The sequence below is a fragment of the Peromyscus leucopus genome, chromosome 5 (genome assembly GCF_004664715.2).
Source record: "Peromyscus leucopus breed LL Stock chromosome 5, UCI_PerLeu_2.1, whole genome shotgun sequence".
In the NCBI taxonomy this organism is placed as follows: Eukaryota; Metazoa; Chordata; class Mammalia; order Rodentia; family Cricetidae; genus Peromyscus; species Peromyscus leucopus.
The window spans coordinates 57,666,936-57,690,707 of record NC_051067.1 but is presented as its reverse complement, the minus strand read 5'-3'; the positions used below and the strand labels follow the sequence as shown (position 1 = coordinate 57,690,707).

The window sequence follows — 23,772 nt, the reverse complement described above, 5'->3', positions numbered from 1 at the left end:
ATACCATGCAGTTTTTATTACTATAGCCCTGTAAAAGAGCTTGAAATCAAGGATGGTGATACCTCCAGAAGTTTCTTTATTGAACAGGATTGTTTTAGCTATCCTGGGGTTTTTTGTTGTTGTTTTTTTTTTTTTTTTACCCATATGAAGTTGAGTATTGTTCTTTCAAGGTCTGTAAAGAATTGTATTGAAATTTTGACAGGGATTGCATTGAATCTGTAGATTACTTTTGGTACAGTGGCCATTTTTACTATGTTAATCCTGCATATCTGTGAGTATGAGAGATCTTTCCATCTTATATCTTCTTTGATTTCTTTCTTCTAAGATTTGAAGTTCTTATTGTACATGCCTTTCATTTACTTAGTTACAGTCATACCAAGATATTTTATATTATTTGAGGCTATTGTAAAGGGTGTAGTTTCTCTGATTTCTTTCTCAGCCCATTTATCATTTGTATATAAGAGGGCTACTGATTTTTTGGAGTTAATCTTGTATCCAGCCACTTGACTAAAGATGTTTATCAGCTGTAGAAGTTCCCTGGTAGAGTTTTTGGGGTCACTTATGTATACTATCATGTCATCTTCAAATAACGATACTTTGACTTCTTCTTTTTCATTTTGTATTCCCTTGATTTATTTTAGTTTTCTTATTGCTCCAGCTAGAACTTCAATACTATATTGAATAGGTATGGAGAGAGGGGAAAACTTTGTCTTGTTTCTGATTTTAGTGGAACTGCTTTGAGTTTCTCTCCATTTGTTTTGATGTTGACAATCAGCTTGCTGTGTGTTGCTTTTATTTTTTTAGGTATGTCCCTTGTATCCCTGATCTCTCTAAGATTTTATCATGAAGGGGTGTTAGATTTTGTCAAAGGCTTTTTCAGCATCTAATGAGATGATCATGTAGTTTTTTTCTTTTAGTTTGTTTATATGGTGAGTTACACTAACGGATTTTCATATGTTGAATCATCCCTGCATCTCTGGGATGAGCCTACTTGGTCATGGTGAATAATCTTTCTAATGTGTTCTTGGATTCTGTTTGCCAGTATTTTATTGAGTATTTTTGCATCAATGTTACCTGAAAGCTCTAGAACAAAAAGAAGCAGACACACCTAAGAGGAGTAGATAGCAGGAAATAATTAAACTGAGGGCTGAAGTCAATAAAATAGAAACACAGAGAACAATACAAAGAATCAATGAAACAAAGAGTTGATTCTTCCAGAAAAATCAACAAAATAGATAAAAACCTTATCCAAACTGACTAAAAGGCAGAGAGAGAATATCTGAATCAACAAAATCAGAAACAAAAAGGGGGACATAAGAACTGACTCAGAGGAAATCCGTAGAATCATTAGGTCATACTTCAAAAACCTGTATTCCATAAAATTGGAAAAATCTAAAGAAATGGACAAATTTCTTGCTAGATATTACTTATCAAAGTTAAATCAAGATCAGATAACAATTTAAATAGACAAATAACCCCTAAGGAAATAGAAACAGTCATTAAAAGTCTCCCAACCAAAAAAAGCTCAGGGCCAGGCAGTTTTAACTCAGCATTCTCCCAGACTTTCAAAGAAGAGTTAACACCAGTACTCCTCAAATTATTCCACAAACTAAAAACAGAAGGAGCCTGACAATTCTTCCTATGAGGCCACAGTCACCCTGTTACCCAAAGCACAGAAAGACTCCAGAAAGAAAGGGAATTATAGACCATAAATACATTTTCAAGGCATTAAGAAAACAATCAAACACAAAGCCACAGGGGCTAGAGAAATGATGGAGGCCCAGAGGTGTCACATATCTTTAATCCCAGCACTTAAGAGACAGGGGCAGGTGGAGCTCTGTGATCTTGAGGCCAGACTGATTTACATAGCAAATTCCAGGACAGCCAGAGCTACATAATAGGAAGACTTTGTCAAACAAGCAAACACACCAAAACAAAGCACATACTGCCCCTACAGAGTATCCGTATGAAGTGGCTCATGATTGCCTGTAACTCCAGTTCCAAGGGAAAACAATGCTTCTGGTCTTAGAGGATACCTGAACTGTTATGCATATACTTACACACTGACACACATAGACACACATAATTAATATAATAATAATAATAATAATAATAACAACAACAGCTATAGAGGTTTGAGTAACCGTCTAGTAACAGAACAAGAGTGTTGATTGTTGCCTTCAACACTCACTTCAAGAACTCACAGTAAAGCAAGAAGCACTGTGACCCTCTCAGTTTTTGGCCTTAGCATTAAGGACTTCATGCGTGTCATGGCTGTATTTGCAAACTAGAAGTTGGACAGTCAGTAAATGTCATCGAATGCCACATCAAACCCTCTCCTGTTAGCTAGGACCCCCACAGCATTAGTCAATAAGTTCCTGCTTCTGGGACACCTTCACTCTCAAATGGGTTGACTCTTGCTTCATCCACAGGATGGGACCAACACAGTATTTTCTTGTTCTGGTAATCAAATCAGCGGATAGTGGAAGGACATTCAGAGGATGCATTTGAAGAACGTGTGTGGCATTAGTAGAAAGCCCTTTAGGAGCACTCACTTTGCAAACCAGTGTTTAATCTGACACTAACAGTGGTGCTGAGAACTGTCGTGTGCTTCCTCCTGTGGGGAGCACATTGAAAAAAGAGACCTTTCTACACATTGTGTGTGTGTGTGTGTGTGTGTGTGTGTGTGTGTGTGTGTGTACGCACAGTTGGGTGCCACAGCATATGTGTGGAGCCCTGGGGAGTCAGTGTGGGATCTGGAATCTAACTCTGTTCATCACTCTTGGCAGCAAGTGCCTTGACTGGCTGGATCTGTCAGTTCAAAGTTAGCTTTCCAATAGAGAGTTCGCCCTTTCAAAGTGTTGTGTTTGTCACTTACATAGATCCTAAATGCTCAGATTGAGACCAGAGTCTCAGGGATCATGATTGACTTCATTGCTTCAGTCCTGTCCTCTGAGCACCTCATAGATTTTTTTTCTCAAAAAGATGCACATTTTAGAAATGAAGTAAAATGACCAATCAAAAGGCCTTGCCCTACCACCTTCATTGTTTATTGTAAACAGCACAAGACACATTCTCTTTGGACCTGTTTGGCCTCTCCATCCTTTGCCCATGGAAGAATTATTTAAAAAATTAATTTAAATAATTCATCCAGGGCCCTGAGTACCCTAAATACCTGCAATAGATACAGTCACCTGCACTCTTCCGATAGCCAGGCTCTCAAGTATACCCGAGTGGCTTATGCAGAGGAAGCCTGGCCCTTCGTCCCCTCCTCCTTGGGGGAACACGGTAGTCTTTAAGGAAAACTAGCTATATGTCCCATCTCACTTATTCAAAAGACGATTCCTCTCTTTTTCTTAATTATACATCAAATATGCATTATTTCTGGGCAGTCAACTCACATGAGAGCTTATAAGCTTGGCATCCTCTCACTAATACTTATTACCCAGAAGTGTTACATAGATCTTAGCACAATGTGCTGAATGGGCACTGTCTATTAATTTCATCTTTTCCCCCAAGAAAAGGGAAAAAACATAAAAATATGTGGTGTTTAGTCAAGGTTCTGACAAATATGTCTCAATGAAGCTCTGGGTTGGTCAGGTTTCATCACTCAACTGGTTAGCAAACAGGCTGGGCTGGGCTCAGATACAGAACTTCCACTTAGTAAATGCTGCACCAGGAACTCATGAGCTCTAAATGGGGGCAGATTTGTAGTGTTCCATTCCCCACCCTGTTAAAACTTCAGTTCCTGCACACCTGGAAGAACGCTTTGTGCCAGTTAAGGTATTGACAGACATAAAGGGAGCCCCCAGACCCCCAATCACTGAGCTTCTTCGTGTGTCTCTCAGCTGGGGAGCAGAGCCAAGAGACCAGCCTAGGAGAAGAACATCCAATCCTCTTTTCTTCTCTCTTTCAAGAGCTGTGGGACTGTTCAGTCTTTCTCCAAAAAGCATTTGTTTATGTCTGCTTGTTAGTGTTAATTAATTTCATTCATTTTCTTCTTTGCTTTGATTTTTTTTTCAAGACAGGGTTTCTCTGTGTTGCCCTGGCTGTCCTAGAACTCACTCTGTAAAACAGGCTGGCCTCAAATGCAGAGATCTTCCTGCCCTCTGTCTCCCGAGTGCTGGGATTAAAAGCATACGCCACCACCACTCTGCCATTCATTTTCTTATAATGGCTGCAGCTACCAATTACTCAATACATGCAAGCTGCTAACTTTAAGTTTGCTTTCTACAAATACCCTCTCATCTCATACCTAGAACAACCCTATGAGGTACAAACATTAACTTTCCTGATTTCAGAAAGGAAATGAAGCCCTGGAGAGGTTAAAGAACTTACCCTGTAAAGAAAGGTGATTTGAACTCAGCTCTCTGGAAAGATAAAGCCCATGCTTTATCAGTTAGCCCGACTTTCCTGCTCTTGGATAGCTCTACCTAGCTCAGGCTGGACTTTCCCAGTTGGCAGAGCTTTCAATGGCATCTCTGAATGGGTCCAGGTCAGCCGGAAGTCACTTTCTGGGCCTCCTTCCCCGGCCACTGATGAAAGTTATTTGTACGGTTGTTTTCAGTAATGGGATTAAAATTTTAAAGGGGCTATCTATGCTCAAAAATGTAGTACTAGGTAGCTCCCTGGCTTTGAACTCACTCTGTAGCCCAGGCTGTTTTCACAGTGATCCCCTGCCTCAGCCTCCTGAGTGCTGGAATTACAGGTCTGTGTCACCACACTGGGATTCAAAGTTCTGTCTTTGGAGTACTGATGAGAGCGCGAGGATCTTACTGGAGAAAGACTAAAGCAGACGGCCAGAAGCATGCAGCCAAGGGGTCTTGACCAAACTATTTGAGTTGACCCTTACTGAGATCTGGTTCTTCAGGGATCTGGTGGTGCTGGGGAAAGTCATGATTGCTTGTAGTAGGCTATCAAGGCCATCCTCGACCACACAGCAAAACTAAAGGACTGAGACACACAGTAATACAGCAGAATGTTGCTCAGGACAAGTCAGGTCTAGCTGACCTGGACTCCTTCCGAGTTGCTGTAAAAAGCCTTGCCAAGTGGCAAAGTCCTTCCTGAGCTAGGAAGAGTGAACCAAGAGAACAGTGACTAGGTCCTCCTTTACACCCCAACTTCACAAAGCCCCTGTTACGGGAATAATGTGTAGAATATGTGGGATAGAGTTACACTTTTCCACTAGCCTCCTTTATCCACTTTTCCCAAGTCTACATTGACGATGTATAAACTGTGAAATCCAAACAAACATTGCAGGGCCCCATTCATATCCTGACTCAAAGGGAACTATCATATTCATATCCTGACTCAAAAGGAACTCAAAGGGAACTATCTCCTTTGCATTTTTACAGGTGGTCTTACCAACTGGTTTTGTTTTTTGTTGTTGTTGTTTGTTTTGTTTTGGGGTTTTTTGTTGTTGTTGTTGTTGTTGTTGTTTATTTGGTTGGTTGGTTTTGGTTTTTTGAGACAGGGTTTCTCTGTGTAGCTTTGGATCCTGTCCTGGATCTTGCTCTGTAGACCAGGCTGGCCTCGAACTCGCAGAGATCCGCCTGGCTTTGCCTCCTGAGTGCTGGGATTAAAGGTGTGCACCACCACCGCCTGGCTTACCAACTGGATTATGTGTGGGTGGGTGTGTATGGGTGAATGTGTACGTTAGTGTGTTTGAGTACTTAAGTGTGCACATCCTTATGGAGGCCAAACCTCAACCTCGTATGTCACTCCTCAGCATCTGTCTACCGTGTTTTTTGAGACAGAGTCTCTCACTAGGACCTGGGCCTTACCAAATAAGCTAGGCTGGCAGGCTGAGGAACCCCAGCAATCCACATGTCTCCACTTCCCTGGCACTGGTATTACAAATGCATACCAATATGTCTGACTTTTTTCATGGGTGCTGGTATTTGAACTGAGGTCTGTGTACTTACTTGCAAGGCAAGGACTTTATCAACCGAGCCATCTCCCCAAGCTCCTATCATGTGATTTTAATCATCCACATGAAAGAAAGATGCCAGCACCATGGCTTATTCAAGGCCAGTCAAGTTTTGAGTGTAAATGGTAAAGCGGTTCAAACATTAATCACAGGCGGGTAAGGCGTGCCAAGGAAGTTCAGGTGCCTTCAGATGAGGGAAATGACCATTTTTGAGTCATGATTGAAATGTCAGGGCTAAATTACAATTACAGTGATTGAATTGACAATTCTGGCTTGTGCCAGACCAAAAGAAACAACAGACAAAAAAAGTGTGTGTGTGTGTGTGTGTGTGTGTGTGTGTGTGTGTGTGTGTGTGTGTGTGTGTGTATTGCAGCTCAAGTAGTGAAATTTAGAAATTACAGCTGGGTCAGCTTTGGAAAAAGTGGGTGGATACTTAACTTTACTTGAATTATCAAGGTAATTGCCATGATATTGAGCTTTTCTTGTCCTGGGGAAATGTGGCCTCTGTACAGATGGCAGGCAATGAATGTCACCATGCAGCCAGAACACTTTGAACCATTACCTTGTCTGCCTTAACACCTGATTAGTCTCAGTTCCAGACAGAAAGTTAATTCTATTTTTTTTTTTAAAAATCACTCAGTTGAGGTTAAGTGCAAATTCATGCACAAGCACACTGTCTCCACACTTCATGGGTTAGTGACTCTGTGACTCTTAAAAACTCTTAGCATCCGGGTGTTCAAGGAGCTGTGACTATTTTTCCTGAAGAAATGGTGTCTCACATTATTGGTGGAACATGATCTGGTTGGAATCTGGGACCTCTGATATCTGATATTGTCACCCATACTCTGAGTGTTACCCAGGCATTCTGTTGATCACTACTAATGAGCATTGTATTTCTAATGCCCGGCAGGGTATCTTATGCTAGGAGCTACATGCTCAAAAACTATGGCTACCTCTGCCTCGAGTGACATGTGGACATGAGAGTAATAGGCAAACTTGATGGAAAGACTGAAGGCCTCTTTGATGGAAGGCCTGGAATATCATCCACAGGACATGCTCATTGATTGTTGGCTGACCATCACATAGCATGGAGGTTCCCCATCCTGTTCCTGGAGTCAGAGACCCAGACACCATCCTACACACTGTCTATTTGAGCAAGTGTATGATCCACACCCACTAAGTGCTCCACACTACCCATCGTTCAGCAGGCAAATCCATCAGGTTCTTATGCCTCCTGCTTCCCGTGGGATGGATCACGACACACTAGCCGATCAGTGTGTTACCCATCCTCCCACAGAGATTCCCCACATGCCCTGGGGTTCAAAAATAGAGTTCAGCTGAAGTATTTTGGACAGTCTTTTCATAAGAAATTTTATGATAGAACTGATTCCTCTAAAATTGTCTAATCTCTTTGAAAAGTCAACTTTCTTTTCTTTCAGTACTAAAAATTGGTGTTTGGTTGTTTTTCCCCTAGGAAAACCTCTTTTTTGTGATGGAGTATCTCAATGGAGGAGACTTAATGTACCACATCCAAAGTTGCCACAAATTTGATCTTTCCAGAGCCACGTAAGAGCCCTACTTGGTATTTGGGATGTTCTGTATTCTTGGTGGTTTGTGTACACTCAGCATCCGCAGATTGCTCTTTTCATGTGGTCTTTTTTATTTATTTATTTTTTTTGTGATTGTGTGTGTGGTTATGTGCATGCAGTACCTTGGAGTTCAGGAGAAGGGATCAGATGCCCTGAAACTGGAGTTAAAGGCGGTTGTGAGCCACCTGATGTGAGTGCTGGGATTTGAACCTGGGTCCTCTGAAAGAGTAGCAAGTGCTGTTAACCACTGAGCCATCTCTCCAGCCCCCTCATGTGTTATTTTTCTTACTTTCTTGCTTGGCATGCCTAAGTCCCAGAACAAGGTAAATACTTGGGAATAGTGTCAAACAAGCTAACATTTTCCCATTTTTGTGAAACGGAAATCCACTTCTGTCTTATTTCATGTTCAACATGATGCAAACAATTAATTCATGTCAATGGAACCCTCTCCAGTCTGTCAGGCCCTTAACTCATTGAGCACCAATGCAAATATGTATCCTTTGGAAAGAACAGTGAAATGGAACACGGCTATCCAAGGGGCCCTGAGGGAGGCACTGAGCTCCAGCCTGTCATAGGGAAGCTCAGTGGGAAGTTACAAAGCATCCAACCCTTCATGTGTTTGAAAATAAGCCTCCCCTTCTCTGGCATCAAGCAGCAAGAGATGCAAGTGGAGCCAGTTTTTCCCTGGGAGGACTGTGGCTGGGTCCCACAGGTCAGCTGCAGGTGCTCTTTCCTTAGCCTTGGGTCCTGCTTCCCTCCTGATAAACCTGTAGTGACAAGCAAGCAGAAGTAAGCAGTGGCATTAACATCATTTACAAATGATAGCGAGGGTTGGCAAGATGGCTCGGTAGGGAAGGGCGCTGCCTCATGACCTGAGTCCCATCCCAGACTCCCGAAGGTTGTCCTCTAATCTGCACACATGCACCATGATACACAATGAATAAATGAACAAATGTGTGGTTTTTAAAGACAGCTACATATTAGCTATCTTTCCTCGATGTTTGGCCATCTATCAGGTATCTCTTCATGATGACTTTGAGTGGTTTAGGCTGAATGGGACTGAAAGATGGACTTGGCTCACCAGCTGCTACAAAAATCAGCGATGTGGCTATTTTAGCAACTCTTGAAGAGAGCACTGGCCATTCCCAACATCTTCAGGCACCCTCAGCCAAGCACCCGCAATTGTTCTATCAGGTTTCTGCAGCATTGCACAGAAATCACTGGGCATTGCACACTTGCATGAGAGAGAGAGAGAGAGAGAGAGAGAGAGAGAGAGAGAGAGAGAGAGAGAGAGAGAGAGAGAGGGGGGATCCATTCTGTCCCCGAGGGTTCTATAAAGCATGATGCTAACTTGAACACCTGCTGCCCCTATCATGTCCTAAATACATTCTTCCCAGGACCCAGCAAATTTCACTTCCAGGAAGGTCTCCCCTATGTCTGACTTAATCCCACTAGAGACATAAACTCATTTCCGTTAAGCCTGTCACCACTGAAGATGAGGACCAGCTTATCACTGTCTATCTTCTAATATCCTTTTTCCCCAGCCTATAGCTCTGGCCCATGCTTAACATCATCAATATGAAAATATTCTAGCCAGATATGTTGGGAATGGCCTGGCATAGAGCTCTGTGGGCTCCGGGCAGAATTTAAAATAAAGGAGAAAGCTATTTTCCTACTACACTGTACTATTTATTACAGTTCATGTTTGCATAGGTTTTAAGATAGTATGGACATTGCAGTTTAAAAGATAAGAGCAAGCAGCAGATTCGCCAGCTCTTAAATTATGCTTTCTGGGAAGACACTGGGTGAGCTGGAGCCTTTGTGTTAAATGCAGAATGGATGACATCTTCTTTACTGGAATTAAGCAAAAATGCATGTGTGCCATTTAGTTGAATATACATAAACTATCACAAGGCTTGGAGATTTTGCCCTACTCTGTTCCTATACTCACGCTGTGTCTTGACTGTCTTTCGGACAGGTTTTATGCTGCTGAAATCATCCTTGGTCTACAGTTTCTTCATTCCAAAGGAATTGTCTACAGGTAAACTGTTCTTTGTCTGACTTGATTTCACAGCCCAGTTCATTTAAGCACTGCAGCTGAGTGATGTGAAAATGTCATGGGAGAAAAGTCCCCACCCAGAATCCTCACTGTGAAATTCTAGTCCTGGAAGCCAGGGGTTCTGTCTGTTCCGTTCTTTCTTCTGGCCCTTACTCTTATTCTTGCTTTGGCTCTCCCTCACCTCTTCCTGCCACAGCTTCAACTCTGATGTCTCATTTCTGCTTTCCCATCATTTGTGTGCCTCCCACTTTTATATTAGGTCACCTAGAAATGCTTTGCAATGGTTCCTTTTGGGTGGGAGAAGGAAGCTCTTTCAACATCTGTGAAAACACATGACTCCACTGTACAGAAGCACATAGACCACTTCTGCCGCCCTCTTTCATGAATTCAAAATTTCTGTTTCATGCTCTGCTGCCAGAGCTCTTAGATGAATGTGATATTACACTTCAATCTTTTCTTCTTAAAACACAATTGCCCCATACTTAACACAAAACTTCTAAAGTTAGTTTTCAGATGTCCGGTTTCCAGACTCACTATAGATGGCGGGAGGGTGTGAGGAAGAGGAGCTAAGAGGAGTTGGCTGAACCACCAGAATCCAACTCAGGGGCCTGATCTGGGACAGCCATGACCTGGAGTCACCATTAAAAGTTCTGTTGTCCTACACTTGGCTTTTTGCAGACAGCAGGCTGTATAGAGCTTTGGTCAATACTGAAGTTTGGTTTTTACCAAGTATGGTCCTGCTATCAGAAGAAAAAGAAAGAAAAAAAACCAGTCATATAATAAGAACAGTCCATTTCCAGATGTGTCCTAGTGAGAGGGTGCTCTGTGCAGCATCTCTAGGAATGTCTTGGGAAGGTAGTCTTGTTAAGCACACTCCGAGTATAAACTTCTTTTAAGATGCGTGTGTGTGTGTGTGTGTGTGTGTGTGTGTGTGTGTGTGTGTGTGTCACATGTATGCAGTACCTACAGAGGCCAGAAGAAAGTGTCAGATTCTTTGAACTGGAGTTGTGTGATACTCAGCTTGGATGCCGGGAACTGAATTCGGGTTCTCTGGATAACCAGCAAGCACTATTAGCCACTGAGCTATCTCTCCAGAATTATTTTTCTAGCTATCTAAAAGGTAATAGATTAAGGATGATGACTTTCAAGGATTTCCTACAACCTCATGAGCACATTAAACAAATGAAGTATTCTTCCTTATTAGAACATAAGACAAACTCATGACCTATATCATTAAACATATCAACAGCCCTAAAATGGGTTTGTGCTGTTCTATCTCCATAGTCACCAGAACATTATTTGAAAACCTTGATCAAAATTCATGCTTTTTCTTAGTTTCTTTATAATGTCTGCAATATGTAAAACACATTTGTACTCAATATTGCTTAGTTTGTATGTTTAAATCTGAGCAGATTGATAAGTGGATGAATGGAGTGAGTGAATATCTTAATAAACAGATAAGTGAATGGCTCAACAAATAAATGGATTGATGAATGGACTAGATAGATGTGAACAAGGGGAAGAAAAAGTCAGGGATTTTGGAAAGAGAGAGAACTGGCTATCTCAGAGTTGAAAAGGACCTATAGAGCTGAAATCCATACGCCCCAATCTTTCTCTTCCCACCCACCATGAGGCTTCCCTCTTGGCATGCTGTTGAACATGCAGAACAAAATGACCAATAAGTATCTTCCTATGATAAACAGCATGCACTCATTTTAGGGCTTTATCCACACACATGAGTCGTGTTTTTAAGTCTTCTTATATACCAAGCAGGGAAAAATATTTGCTTCGTTAGATAAGGTCCCAGTAGATCGTTGAGAGGCATCGTAAGATAATTAAAATTGAGATGAGGCTACCAACTCTACTTCCATGCTGCTTGGTGAAGACAGCAAGCTGCTGATGGGGAAGGTCAGCTCCAAACTTCAGCTGCTGATAACACTGAACTTGACCTATTTTAAGAGACATTTCAAGTGCTCAGGTGTAACTTGACTATTCTAAACTTTTAATGCAGTGAGTGAATTGGTAAAGAGAGTCTGTTCATTTCCTCCTGTGAACCACATAGAATTACATTTGTCTGTTTACAAACTGTAGTCATTTTGAAGGGCTGTCTAAAAAATTAACATAATCCTGGTGGCACATTAAAAACAGAACGTTATTCTGTCACAGTTCTAGAGACTAGAAGGCTGAAATCAGAGTATGGGCAGGACCACCCTTTCATCCAAGGTTCTAGAGGAAGGTCCTTCTTCAACTACCCAGCTGGAGCAGCTGCAGGCCTTTCTTGGCTGACAGCTACCTCACTCCAATCCCTGTGTCCACCAGGCCCTTCTCTCCCACGTGTCTCTCCTCTGTGTGGCATGAGAAGAAAGCATAATAAATTTAGTCCTCCTTCACCACACATGCAATTCAGGATGAGCTCATTGCAACACCTTTAACTTATCTCAGCAAATACCCCTTCTCTTAAATGAGGTTACACTCATAGCATTCTATGAAGCAGGACATGGATTTTATTCCTTTTCTATTGTCTTAAAAATACATATGCAAAGCCAGACATGATGGTACATGCCTGTGATCCTGGCAGTCAAGAGGCTGGAGGCAAGAGGATTACAAGTCAAGGATCGTTTGGGCTACACAGTGAGTGCCTGTCGTGTGTGTGTGTGTGTGTGTGTGTGTGTGTGTTACTACTCTGTAACCTATATCATGAACTGATGGGTGAATGTCCACTAATGCATAGTCCCTGGTTGAAGATTGTAATGGGCAGAAAATATGTAGAATTCCCAACTCTAATATATCTAAATAAAGCCACTTTCCAGATATTTTTTGGATGGTAAAATTACATGAAAAGATAGAGGCAGTGCATTCTAAAAAGTTCAAATAAATAGGAATCCAGTTTTAAAGAGAGAAGGAAAGACTTTGTCAGAACTGCTAGCACTCCAACAACAAAAACTTCTCTTCTAGTAGTGTTTTGTTTTTAAGGGGAAGAAGATTTTCAAATAGAAAAAGTGACTGCAGAGAAGCCCCCTCCCCCCCACACTCACATCCACACATGAAGGAAGTCAAGCAGAAAGGGACAGGCCAGTTAGCTCTTAGAGCTGCTTACCACCTCATGTGGAACAAAACTAAATTCACTGGTTCAGAGCCTGTGGTTGGACAGAGCAGAACTGAAGTGATGTGATGGGGAGATGTGGGTAGCTACTCATCTTCCAACACTGTCTAGTAAAGCCTTCTCATGAAAACAGTGGCATCTTAGGAGATACTCTAAGTTCTGATTTGGGTGTAATATAAAACCAAGGACTCAGAAAACATACAGATGTGGAAAGAAAAGGGCTATGAGAATACCCTAGCTGAGAAGGAGTGGCCGCACATATGAACGATGAACTAGACCTCACTGTTGCTGGAGTTTTCTCCAGTCTTGCCTGGCTGGCAGCTGCTCAGACCCAAATAAACACACAGACACTTATATTAATTAAAACTGTTAGGCCTAATGGCTCAGGCTTCTTGCTAGCTAGATCTCACACTTAAATTTACCCATAATTCTTATTTATGCTTAGCCACGTGGCTTGGTACCTTTTCCCAGTTCTGCCTTGACAACTTGCTTCCTCTGTGTCTGGCTGGCGACTCCTGACTCCACCTTCCTGTTCCCAGAATTCTCCTTTCTCTTTGTCCCGCCTATACTTCCTGCCTGGCTACTGGCCAATCAGCACTTTATTTATTAACCAATCAGAGCACCACATTCACAGCATACAGAGCGATAACCACAATACCTCACCTTCATATCTGAGGCCATTTCCAAACGCTTTCACGTGGCCTGTCTCAGTAGATGCCACAGAGATTAGCAAGAGGCAACCTTGCTTGTTGGTCAGTAACAAGAGGCCCAGCAAGGGCAAGTGATATGACTGAGAAGGTCCACCATGAAACCAGCTGTGACTTGGTTTCTGAAAAGAAGATATCCAGCAGTGGACCACATGCCAAAGGGCTCCACTTAATTTCCCCTTATGCTTGATGCCTAAGTGCCACAGAGACAAACAGTGGCCTTGGACTCTCAAGTACTTCTCTTGAGTCTTGATGTCTGTAGTGAAGAGTAAGTTGAATGATTTGCCTCAGACCGTTCTGTATTTTTAGGTTCTACAGTATCTCTAGTTGACTCCAAAGAACCTGGCTAGTCTTCTGCCTCCATTCGTTACTTTCATGGAGGTCTAGCTCTGGGGGAAAAAAGACTTTCAGGACCTTTCCATTCCAACTAGGTCTCTCAGACCTTCTTTCCCACCATCCCAAAGACATCTGTCCTGCTTTAAAAAATAGATTGGAAATTTGACATGAAGCTTATTTTTCCTAGCCAGAGGCACAGAGAACATTTATTTTTAGAATCAGTTAAAATACATCCGTGTACAGTTTCATGAGGCCAGTTTGATGAGAAAGACCAGGTGGTCTTGGTATAAAAGAATGTAAAAGAGATAGACTAGGCTTGCATCCCAGGCCACTGACTGGCTGTGTCATCTGGATAAATAATGTCATCTATGAAAAACTTTTATCTGGGAAAAAAAAACTACATTAGTAGTAACTTGATGAAGTTGAGGAGATGGCTCAGTGGGTAGGAAAGAGTGCTTACTACTTACAGACCTGAGTTCAAATCACAACACCCCCACAAAGAATCCAAGTGTGACTGCATGCATTTGCAGTCCCAGGGATGGAGAGAGAGGAGATGGGAGGATCTCTGGTGCTTGCTTGTTGCCAGCCTAGTTCCAAGTCCAGAAGAAACACTGTCTCAAGGGGGAAATGATGGCAAATGATAAAATACAATACCCACCATCTTCTTCTCTCCTCCACACATACAAGTGTGAGCACCCTCCCACACATGTGCCTGTCTACCACACTACATACATCACATACACTCATACTGTAACACAAAATAATAATAACTTGATATCAAAGCACTACTGTGAGAATCAAATGATGAAATAAATGTGTATACAAGCAAAAGAACCCAGTGAAAGTATTAGATGATGTGGCCATTGTTCTGGTCTTCTCTAAAGCACCACAGCTGGATAGCTAGCTCTCCAGAGATGATTCCCATCATCTCCAGCCAAACTTTAGAACTGTATAAACATATCTATAAATGACAAACTAAAAATGGCACCGATATGGCATAGCATATTGGATTAGCTAATAAGCCTGAATTGTTCATCTGTGAATTTAGATCAGCCTGTAATTGGACTGAGTGGATAAAACTGGTAAGCCCTGTGTATTTAGCTCCAGGAAGCAGAAGCCCAGCACTCTCCAATGAGAAGAATCAGATACAGCAGGCGTCTTCTGTCTTGACCATGAAAGTGCGGCAGGAGCAGAAAGAAACAGGGGCTATCATGAATCTGAGACCTATCTAGGGATTCCCAGTCACGCAGAGTCCATTGGTGACATGGGGGTAGTAGAGATGACTAAACCGGACCAAATGGAAGACATCAACTCCAGGGACATGTGCTAAGTCTCAGCTGCAGCAGCGGAGCTGGGTGCCGCTCTGTTTCTCTGGTCAGCTTGTGGAAGCTCGCAGAGTGGAGCTCGCAGTTGGCATGGTTATTCGGGTGTGCTTCACAGCTGGTAATCATTGGTTGGCTTTTAAGTGATTCCATGAATATTATTGAGTGTTTAGTGCGTTGTCAGAACTTCCACTGGGGCCGTGACTTGGGATGCTAGTATCTTCACTCACCAGCTGAGACATCCACATGGGACATTGATGTACTCACTTGCCTGCTAACACAGCCACATAGGAAATATGGATGGAGCCCCTAAGGTGCAACAAGTATTCAGAAGGGCGTAGAAGAAACCAGAATCTGTTGCGGTATCTGGCCCAAGGCGGGTGGCCAGGGCAGCCTTGAATGAATCAAGCCTCCAGAGAAGCCTTGAACATGAGCCACTGACATGGGGACACATGACAGCAGGCAGTGAGCAACTGAGAACCATGCCCGGTCCAGAGGATCGGGTGGCAGCAGAGCATCCCCTCACGCTCCCCTCCCTGCCCCCTAGCTGTGATGACAACAAGCTACCACACCCCCAAGAGAATTTCATTTGAACAATTGTCTTTATTCATGTGAGATTTCACTTCGCTTTTGTTTTTCAGGGACCTGAAGCTAGATAATATCCTGTTAGACAGAGACGGACATATCAAAATAGCAGATTTTGGGATGTGCAAGGAGAACATGCTAGGAGATGCGAAGACAAATACTTTCTGTGGAACTCCTGACTACATCGCTCCGGAGGTAGGGACACACTGCCCGGGTGGTCCTTTCCCACCCAATGTGCTGAGGCCAAGTGATTCCTCCCCTTAGGTTCAGTATTTGGTTTGGTCTGTGGAGTGTTTTCCGTGTGTGTGTGTGTGTGTGTGTGTGTGTGTGTGTGTGTGTGTGTGTGTTTTGAGTTTTATAGCAAATGCTCTTCATACTAATGATATCTTTTTCATGGCTAGAGGTCTAGACTCCCTTGAGTTATGGTTCTGAACCACCCATAAAAAATTACCTGTTCAGACCCACCTGAAGGAACACCTGACAAAGAGCCAGGTAGAAGCCATGATCCACCTAAATCAAATTGAAACATGGAGTCAGAACACCGTGGTAGACGGGGAAGGTGGAGGGTCATCAGCGCTTCTCACACCCCATTTCTAAATGAGTGTAGACTTCTCCACAGTGAGGATAACTCTGAGTTATAGTGTTATTGTAGATATTAAAGGAGGGAGCAGCTACACGTCTGACAATTTCATAATGAAATCCACTATTATGTATGATTAAGTATTGCTTAAAAAAAATCTTAAAAGAATAATGGGGCTTCTAAAAATTATGCCTCGTTCTAATCCCACCAAAATAGTAATAGTAAATAATTGTCCTGGTGGTCTTGTGACCAGCATTTTCTCAGGAGACACCTGTCCTTTCACTTAAACTCAGTTTCCCCTCTTGAGGAATTCTCCCCTAGCTGCCCACCCCAGGGAGATGGGAGACCGTCTTACCATGTGGTCCTTGTCATAGCGTGGAATCGCTGGCGCCATTGCAGTTGCTTTATTTTTACCTTTCAGTCTCCACACAGCTGCTTGTTTGCTCTACCATCTGGTCCTATTGCTCACTGTTAAGAAGCTCTTTAAATTTTGAAGTCATGATCTGTTTGTAAGAAGTCCCAAAGGCAATACAGAAACACCCTCCACCCAGCTGCCTCCATTGGTTAGAACTCAAATCGTTCAGGATCTGGAGAGATGGCAAAAGGGGCAAGGGTCTTCCTGTGCAAGCATGAGAACCTGGGTTCAAATCTTCTAGCACCCGCTTAAAAAGCCAGGCCTGGCCATGTACCCCTGTAACCTCAGAGCTTGGGAAGGGAGGTACTCGAAAATCACTAGGGTTTGCTGGCTACAAGCCTAGCTCCAAATTCCGTGAGAGACCCTGTGTCAAGGAATAGAGTAGAGAGATAAATAGCAGGATACCCAGTGTCTTACACCATCAAGGCTGCACACCCCCACATGCATGCATTCGCATCTGCACACAGACCGCACACACAAAATACATTAGTTACTTTGCTACTGCTGTGATAAAACACCATGACTAAGGCAACGTACAGAAGGAAGAGTTTATTTGGGCTTACAGTTCCAGAGGGAGAAGAGTCCACCTCCATTACAGAGGGGAAGTGTGGCAGCAGACAAGCATGGTTGCTGGAGCAGCAGCTGAGAGTTCACATCTGAAACTCCAAGCAGGAAACCCAGGGAATAGTGAGAGACTTGGAAACCCCAAAGCCCGCCCTCGGTGACACACTTCCTCCAGCAAAGCCACACCTCCTAAGCTTCACCAAACAGTGCCATCAAAATATCCAAATGCTTGAGACTATGAGAGACATCTCACCAGTTCCCCTCATAGATAGATTTGGGTGCTCTTTCCTTTTACTCCGTGAGAGGACTGGCACAGTAAGATGAGACAAATTAGCCTTTTTAAAGTGAATGAATGAATGAATGAATGAATGAATGAACAAACGAACTTGTGAGTGGAAGATGATTGTCTACTAAGGACAGACCTCTGATTTCCCTGGTAAAGTAATGTCAGCAGCAGATCCCCATAATCCCTCAACCAACCACGGCAGCTGAGGTTTAGGAACCTTGCTTTTCCCTGCACTACTGTGTTTTTTGTTTCAATTTAACCTCATTGAAAGGTGTGGATGGCCGCTGTTCTTCAAGAGACTGTGGCTACTTTAACTGTCGAGTTCATTGCTGTGATATCTTTCTGATATTAGAGCCTGCGTGTGAGCACAGATACCGATGGTGGGTGCAGTAAACCAGCTTTAGTTTGAGGGGAAGTCAAAGCTAATTATGGCACCAGTGTAGGAGACCTCAGAGCAGAGACAATTCAGGGCCAAACCCCTTTAGTGATGACCCTAAACTGTGTTGACTCAGCTCAGATGTTTCATGTTAGTCTCAGCAAAGGTCTCCTGTGTCTTCCTCTTGCCCCACACCCACCTCATCCACACCCATGCCCACTCCACCCAACCCCCACCCTCACGCCATGAGCTGCCTGCAATTCTTTTCCCTCTACCTTACCGTGTCTAAATATCTTTGCGTCTGTTCCTGTCCATCCCTGTCTACAAATTCTTAGGTTTTGTTCTTGCTAGAGCAAAGCTTCCCTTCCTGGTTCTGTTTCCTTTCACAGCTTCCAGCCCTTAGATTCAGTGACCTGCTTCTTTTTGTTTTGTTTTGTTTTCAACTTCCCTCTATCTCCAATGCTTGTCTCCTTGTGGCTCCATTCATGGTCCTCATCTCTTCTTACAGCATTTTCTTTTTTTCTTTCTTTCTTCCTTCCTTCCTCCCATTCTTTCTTTCTATCTATCATCTATCTATCCCTCAATCTATCATCTACCTATCTATCATCTATCTATCTCACAATTTTACTTTATTTTTTAGCTATTTATACATATATTCAGGAGCGGAGTATTTGATGTACGTAGGAGTACCCAGAGAGGCAAAAAGAGGATGTTGGATCCCCTGGAGCAGAACAACAGATAGTTGTGAGGAGCCCCAACATGGGTACTGGGACTTAAATTTCAGTACTCTGCAAGAGCAGTATTTGTTCTTAACTGTAGCATCTCTCAGCCCCTTTCTGTATAGTTTCAAATGAGTAACTTTATCTATGACAATGGTTTTAGTTCCAGAATCAGCATGAGCAGCCCAAACTTTGTCTTGTTTCAGACCTACATACACCACAGCCTTAAGTACATCACAGATTCTTCAAACATCATAGCTCCCAAGCTCACTTTCTCTGTTGAGGCTGCCTGCTCTTTCTCTTTTCTTTAATATATCTTTCATGATTAACCACGGGCCATCTACCAGTTTCCTCAACCAAAAAATTTGAACTATAATATTCAAGTGTTCTCCTCCCTTCCCCAAATCCAGTCAAATCTAAGGCTTTCTCAAATGGGACCTCTCACTCCCCCTGTCCTGAGAATAAATCAAGACTTCCCTTTGTTCTTACTCTATCCTCAAATGCATCCTTTGGAATTGGTCTCTCAAAGCTCTCAAGGTCTTCCCCATCCTTTCTGGGCATTTCCTACTCTGGAATACCTGTCACTTCATACACTAAGTCCCAGTTATGACGATACCCTTCCTCACGGCTCCTCTCCATCCTACACACCACCAGCCTCTACATGTTTTCAAGCTTTTAAAACACATTTATGTAGTTATTTATGTAATCGTCATTATACATGTGTGTACACACATGAAGGTCATATGGCTTACATGGAGAGGTTAGAGGACAGCTTGCAGGAGTCATTTCTCTCCCTCTACTATGTGGGTTCTGGGGATCAAACTCAGGTCATCAAACTTGGCAGCAAGCGCCTTTACCCACTGAGACATCTCAGTGACCCCGTAGTCTCAGACTTTTTGACGGTGTTTCTTTATCAGTGAAGCAAACACTCTGAAGATATGTGTATGTGTCTCCATTACATATGAATGTCATGCATTGCTACCAATTAACATGGTCTATGTGTTAAAGAATATTTCTAAAATGTATAAGATCAAATTGAACTAAGAATGAGATTAAAAAATGGTACTAAATAGCTTAATTTTCTTCTGTCTTAATAGTAGAAAGTATGTGTCATGAAAACTATTAAAACTTATTAAAATTATTTCTTTCCTTTTTTGAGATTTAATATAATTACATTATCCCCTTCCTTTTATCCCTCCAGCCTTCTCTATATACCTTCTTGCTCTTTCAAATTCATGACCTCTTTTTCCACTAATTGTTGTTGTTGTCGTTAGTGGTGTTGGTGGTGGTGATGGTGGTGTGTGTGTGTCTGTGTCTGTGTCTGTGTGTGTGTCTGTGTTCCTAAATACATAAGTACAACCTGTTCAGCCCTCATGTGTGTGTTTTCAGGGCTAACCATTTGGTATTAGATAAACAGTTGGTGTGCTCTTCCCTAGGTCAGACTATTCCTCCTGTTCCCAGCATTCCTTAGTTGCCTGTAGTTCTTTGTCTACGTTGGGGCCTCATGAACTTCCTCCTGTCCCCTTTAGCATGGCTATTGGTGTGGGCATTGTCCAGCTTGTGTTTGGACAGCCATGTTGGTGAAATGTTATGGGTGTAGCTTCTGACATCCTGGGAAGAGACAGTCTCACAGCAAACTCCATGTTCTTCTGGCTCCTACAATCAGTGTTCCCCTCTTCGGCACTGAGCCCTGAGCCTTAGCTGTGTTCTAGAAGCATTGGTTGCTACTGAGCTCCACACCCTGAATTTTGTTGATTGTTTTTCTGTAATGGTCTCCATCTGTTGCAAAGAGAAATTTCCTTGTTGAGGGTAAAGACTATACTTAGGAGGTAATTTTTTTTAAAATCTTGCTTTAGGGATTCATGAGATGGCTCAGCAGGTAAAGGTACTTACTACCAAGCCTGACAGCCTGAGAGCCATCCCAGGACCCACATGAGAGAAGGAACAGACTCCTAGCAAGTTGTCCTCTGACTTGCACACATGTGCCATGGCAAGCACATGCCTCCCCATACAAAATAAATAAATTATTTAAAAATATTTTTTTAAATCTTGGTTTAATATTTTGGGGCTCTGGTATTGAAAGGTCTGATGTGTTTCTTCAAATTTTTGATTCTCATGCTATCATGGATGGTAAAGACTGCTAGCAAGTAAAATATGAAACAATTTCTAATCCGTATTTAGCAAGGACTATCACTGATCATAGCAGATGTAGGTACATCATCCAAAGCACTGTTTTTAACGTAATTTTTTAAAGCAAGCTTCCTTTTGGCCTAAAGGACAGTTGATGAGGCCACTGGTTTAAGTTCACACATGACTGGCAAGCAAGCTGTCTGAAAGAGATGTCAGCACCATTTCTTCTATGGATTTAAGCTCTACCTCTAGCCCAAACATCCTGTTTGCTACCAGAGCCTTGTGTTCACTAATGGGATACATGTTATCCGTAGCTATTCACCATCATCTCAGGAATGTACACACCTTAACACACTCTGTTACTGTCACCGTTATAGGGGACAAAGGGTCTGTGTCAGAAAGTGACAAAGCCATTATTATTATTATTTGGCTAGTTTCTCCGGTTTGAAGCTGTGAGTGTTTGAAGTAAGGCAGAGCTAGGAAAGGGGCCGGACCCTCTACCCAGTACAGCTTCTCTGCCCCCTCCATCACAGAACAGTGTGCAAAGGACCGTGAAGGAAGAGATAAATACCAGGAGACAGTAGTCACTGTGAATTGAAATCCTCAGAGACTGGACTCAGAACCCAGCTCTCTACTCACTGTGAGACCTGAAATAAAAAACACGGCCTCCCAAGTCCAGCCATCCTCCTCCAGGAATAACAACAGCGGTTCCAGGTGTCCTTAGAAACGAAAACATAATGTACAACAAAAACACCTAGTGTATGTTAATATTCCTTCTCGAACAGCCTGCCCTTTGTGAATTTGTATTCTGCTCCTCCCTCCTAGCACAAGACTTTTGTTTGGTTTTAACTAACATCACATAGCCTCGCAGCTCTAATTTCTATGACAGCTGTCTCCTGGCCTCCAATTTTTTTTTCATGTGTTCCTCCAAAATGAAGTTGTTTACTGAGATGTTTGTTGTTCAGAACTGGTTCTGGTTGCTTTGGCACCACCTTGTGGCTTTTCTTGGGAATTGCGTGTAAGTCTAGTGCCTAATACCCTTTGTGTGGAGGGCGGAACCAGCTGATTGTACAAACAGCTGATTGTACAAATGGTGCGTCTTTTCTTCCTCATCACTCTCTCTGTGTCGACTTTTACATTATTCCTTAAGGCAAATGTAGTTGACTTTTTGTTTATCAACTTTAAGATGAGCTTTTACAGTCCATACTGAATTACAGTTAACAGGTAGCAGTTTATAATGATGGCAGATTGCAAAATACTGTTTGCTAACTGATCTTTGTTTTCATACATGGGGGTAAATTTCATCCAAGCAGCTGTTCAGCGTTGCCCTTGCAGCAATTTCCAGGTCACAGGCCGCCTTGAATTCCTACTTTTCATTGGAGGTTCTGAAGGCGTGAGGATTCCTCCTCAAGCTGTGCAGTGAGAGATTCAGCCCATGCAGAACATGTGGGTTGTAGAACATTGCATCATGTCCCTAAGCCTCACTCCATTCTGACCCAGGGCCTGGGGTAGCTCATACAAGTGAAGTCATGCAGTGTTTGTCTTTGTATCTGTCTTATTTCACTTAATGTGAAGTGCTCTGGGTTCGTATATGTTTGTAAGGTTGGATAGCATTCTGCTGTGTCTATGTATCATAGTTGCTCTGTGCATTCATCCCATTGATGGGATCTTGGGCTGATGCCCTGTCTTAGTTACCATAAACAGTGCTATCTTAAACAGAGTGCCCATGTCTCTGGAGCTCGCTGACTTGGTTGATTTTGTTAATACACCCACCACCATACCATCTTCAGCCATTTGGGCAGTCATGGAGCCCACTCTACACTGCTGTAGCAAAGCCTGGGGTCTGCTGGCATTAGGGTGACGTGCAATGACTCAGTGGCTTGCATATCCTTGGCATTCCAACAGCAGAAGGAGCTGCTGGAAGTCAAGGGACATCTTTATTGCTACAGAAAATAAGCTGGTAAAAGGATAGATTTCTTGTTTAAGTTAGGTAGAATTTCCGCCTTTACACCCTTCTCCCTGGAAGAAAGACCCAATGCCTCCAGACCCGGAAGAGTTATCAGTCGTCAGACCCGTGTATTAATGATGCCTCTACCTGTTGGCCATGCAGATCCTGCTGGGTCAGAAATACAACCATTCCGTTGACTGGTGGTCCTTCGGGGTCCTCCTTTACGAGATGCTGATTGGCCAGTCGCCTTTCCACGGGCAGGACGAAGAGGAACTTTTCCACTCCATCCGCATGGACAATCCCTTTTACCCACGGTGGCTGGAGAAGGAGGCCAAGGACCTTTTAGTGAAGGTAAGAAGTCAGAGCCTGGGGTGCAGTGCCCGGAGAGAGTGCTTGCCTCAAATGTGCAAGACCCTGGGTTTGACCCCCAGCACTGAAAAAGAAAAAACAGAAAGAGAAATGAAAAGAAACAAGAAAAAGGAAATGACCCTAAGAGGGGATTCTTAACTCGGTGCTAGATTTTGCCCAGTGGTCCCATTTGCTCCCAGGTTCTGACTCAGACATGGCCAGATACCACAGCATGTAGTGAATGGTTCAATGGGATGTCACTGTCTCTATTTCAACTGAAGCACTGGTGCTGTGAGTTCTGGTATCAAAGTCAGGGGACCAAGACAGGAGAAGGGGAGGGGGAAGAAAGACATATATCTCATGTTGTTTCTCACAGGCAGACTCCAGATTGCGCACGTGTGTATGTGTGCATGTGTGTGTGCACGTGCGTGTGCGTGTGTGTGTGTGTGTGTGTGTGTGTGTGTGTGTGTGTGTGTGTGTAAAGAAAAGAAAAACTATTCGAAGGGAGGAAAGAAACCTGCTGCAAAGGGAAGGATGAGAAAAGAAGTGTAATGGGGGCACAAATATAAACTAAGTATAATGTTATATGTGTCTGAAAATACCCCAGTGAAACCCATTATTTTGTGAACTAAATAAAATAAGAAGAAAATTTAACTTTGCAAAATTAAAATGGCCATGGCCAAAAAAACCAAACCAACCAAACAAAAACCTAATATTTATAGACAAGGATGGTGGCATACTCTGTATTCTCAGCCCTTGGGAAGTAGAGGCAGGTG

General features: G+C 42.9%; 1 protein-coding gene across 5 annotated transcripts in view; it reads left to right on the top strand.

Moving 5' to 3' along the window:
• Prkcq (protein kinase C theta) overlaps positions 1-23,772 on the top strand; it is a 136,027-nt gene that overhangs the window by 100,321 nt on the left and 11,934 nt on the right. For all 5 annotated transcript variants that reach the window (XM_028891421.2, XM_028891430.2, XM_037205970.1 and 2 more), the window contains 4 exons: positions 7,404-7,495; positions 9,497-9,559; positions 15,687-15,825; positions 22,811-22,999. In XM_028891421.2, coding sequence (XP_028747254.1) covers positions 7,404-7,495; positions 9,497-9,559; positions 15,687-15,825; positions 22,811-22,999 — 483 coding nt within the window. The remainder of the gene's footprint in view (positions 1-7,403; positions 7,496-9,496; positions 9,560-15,686; positions 15,826-22,810; positions 23,000-23,772) is intronic.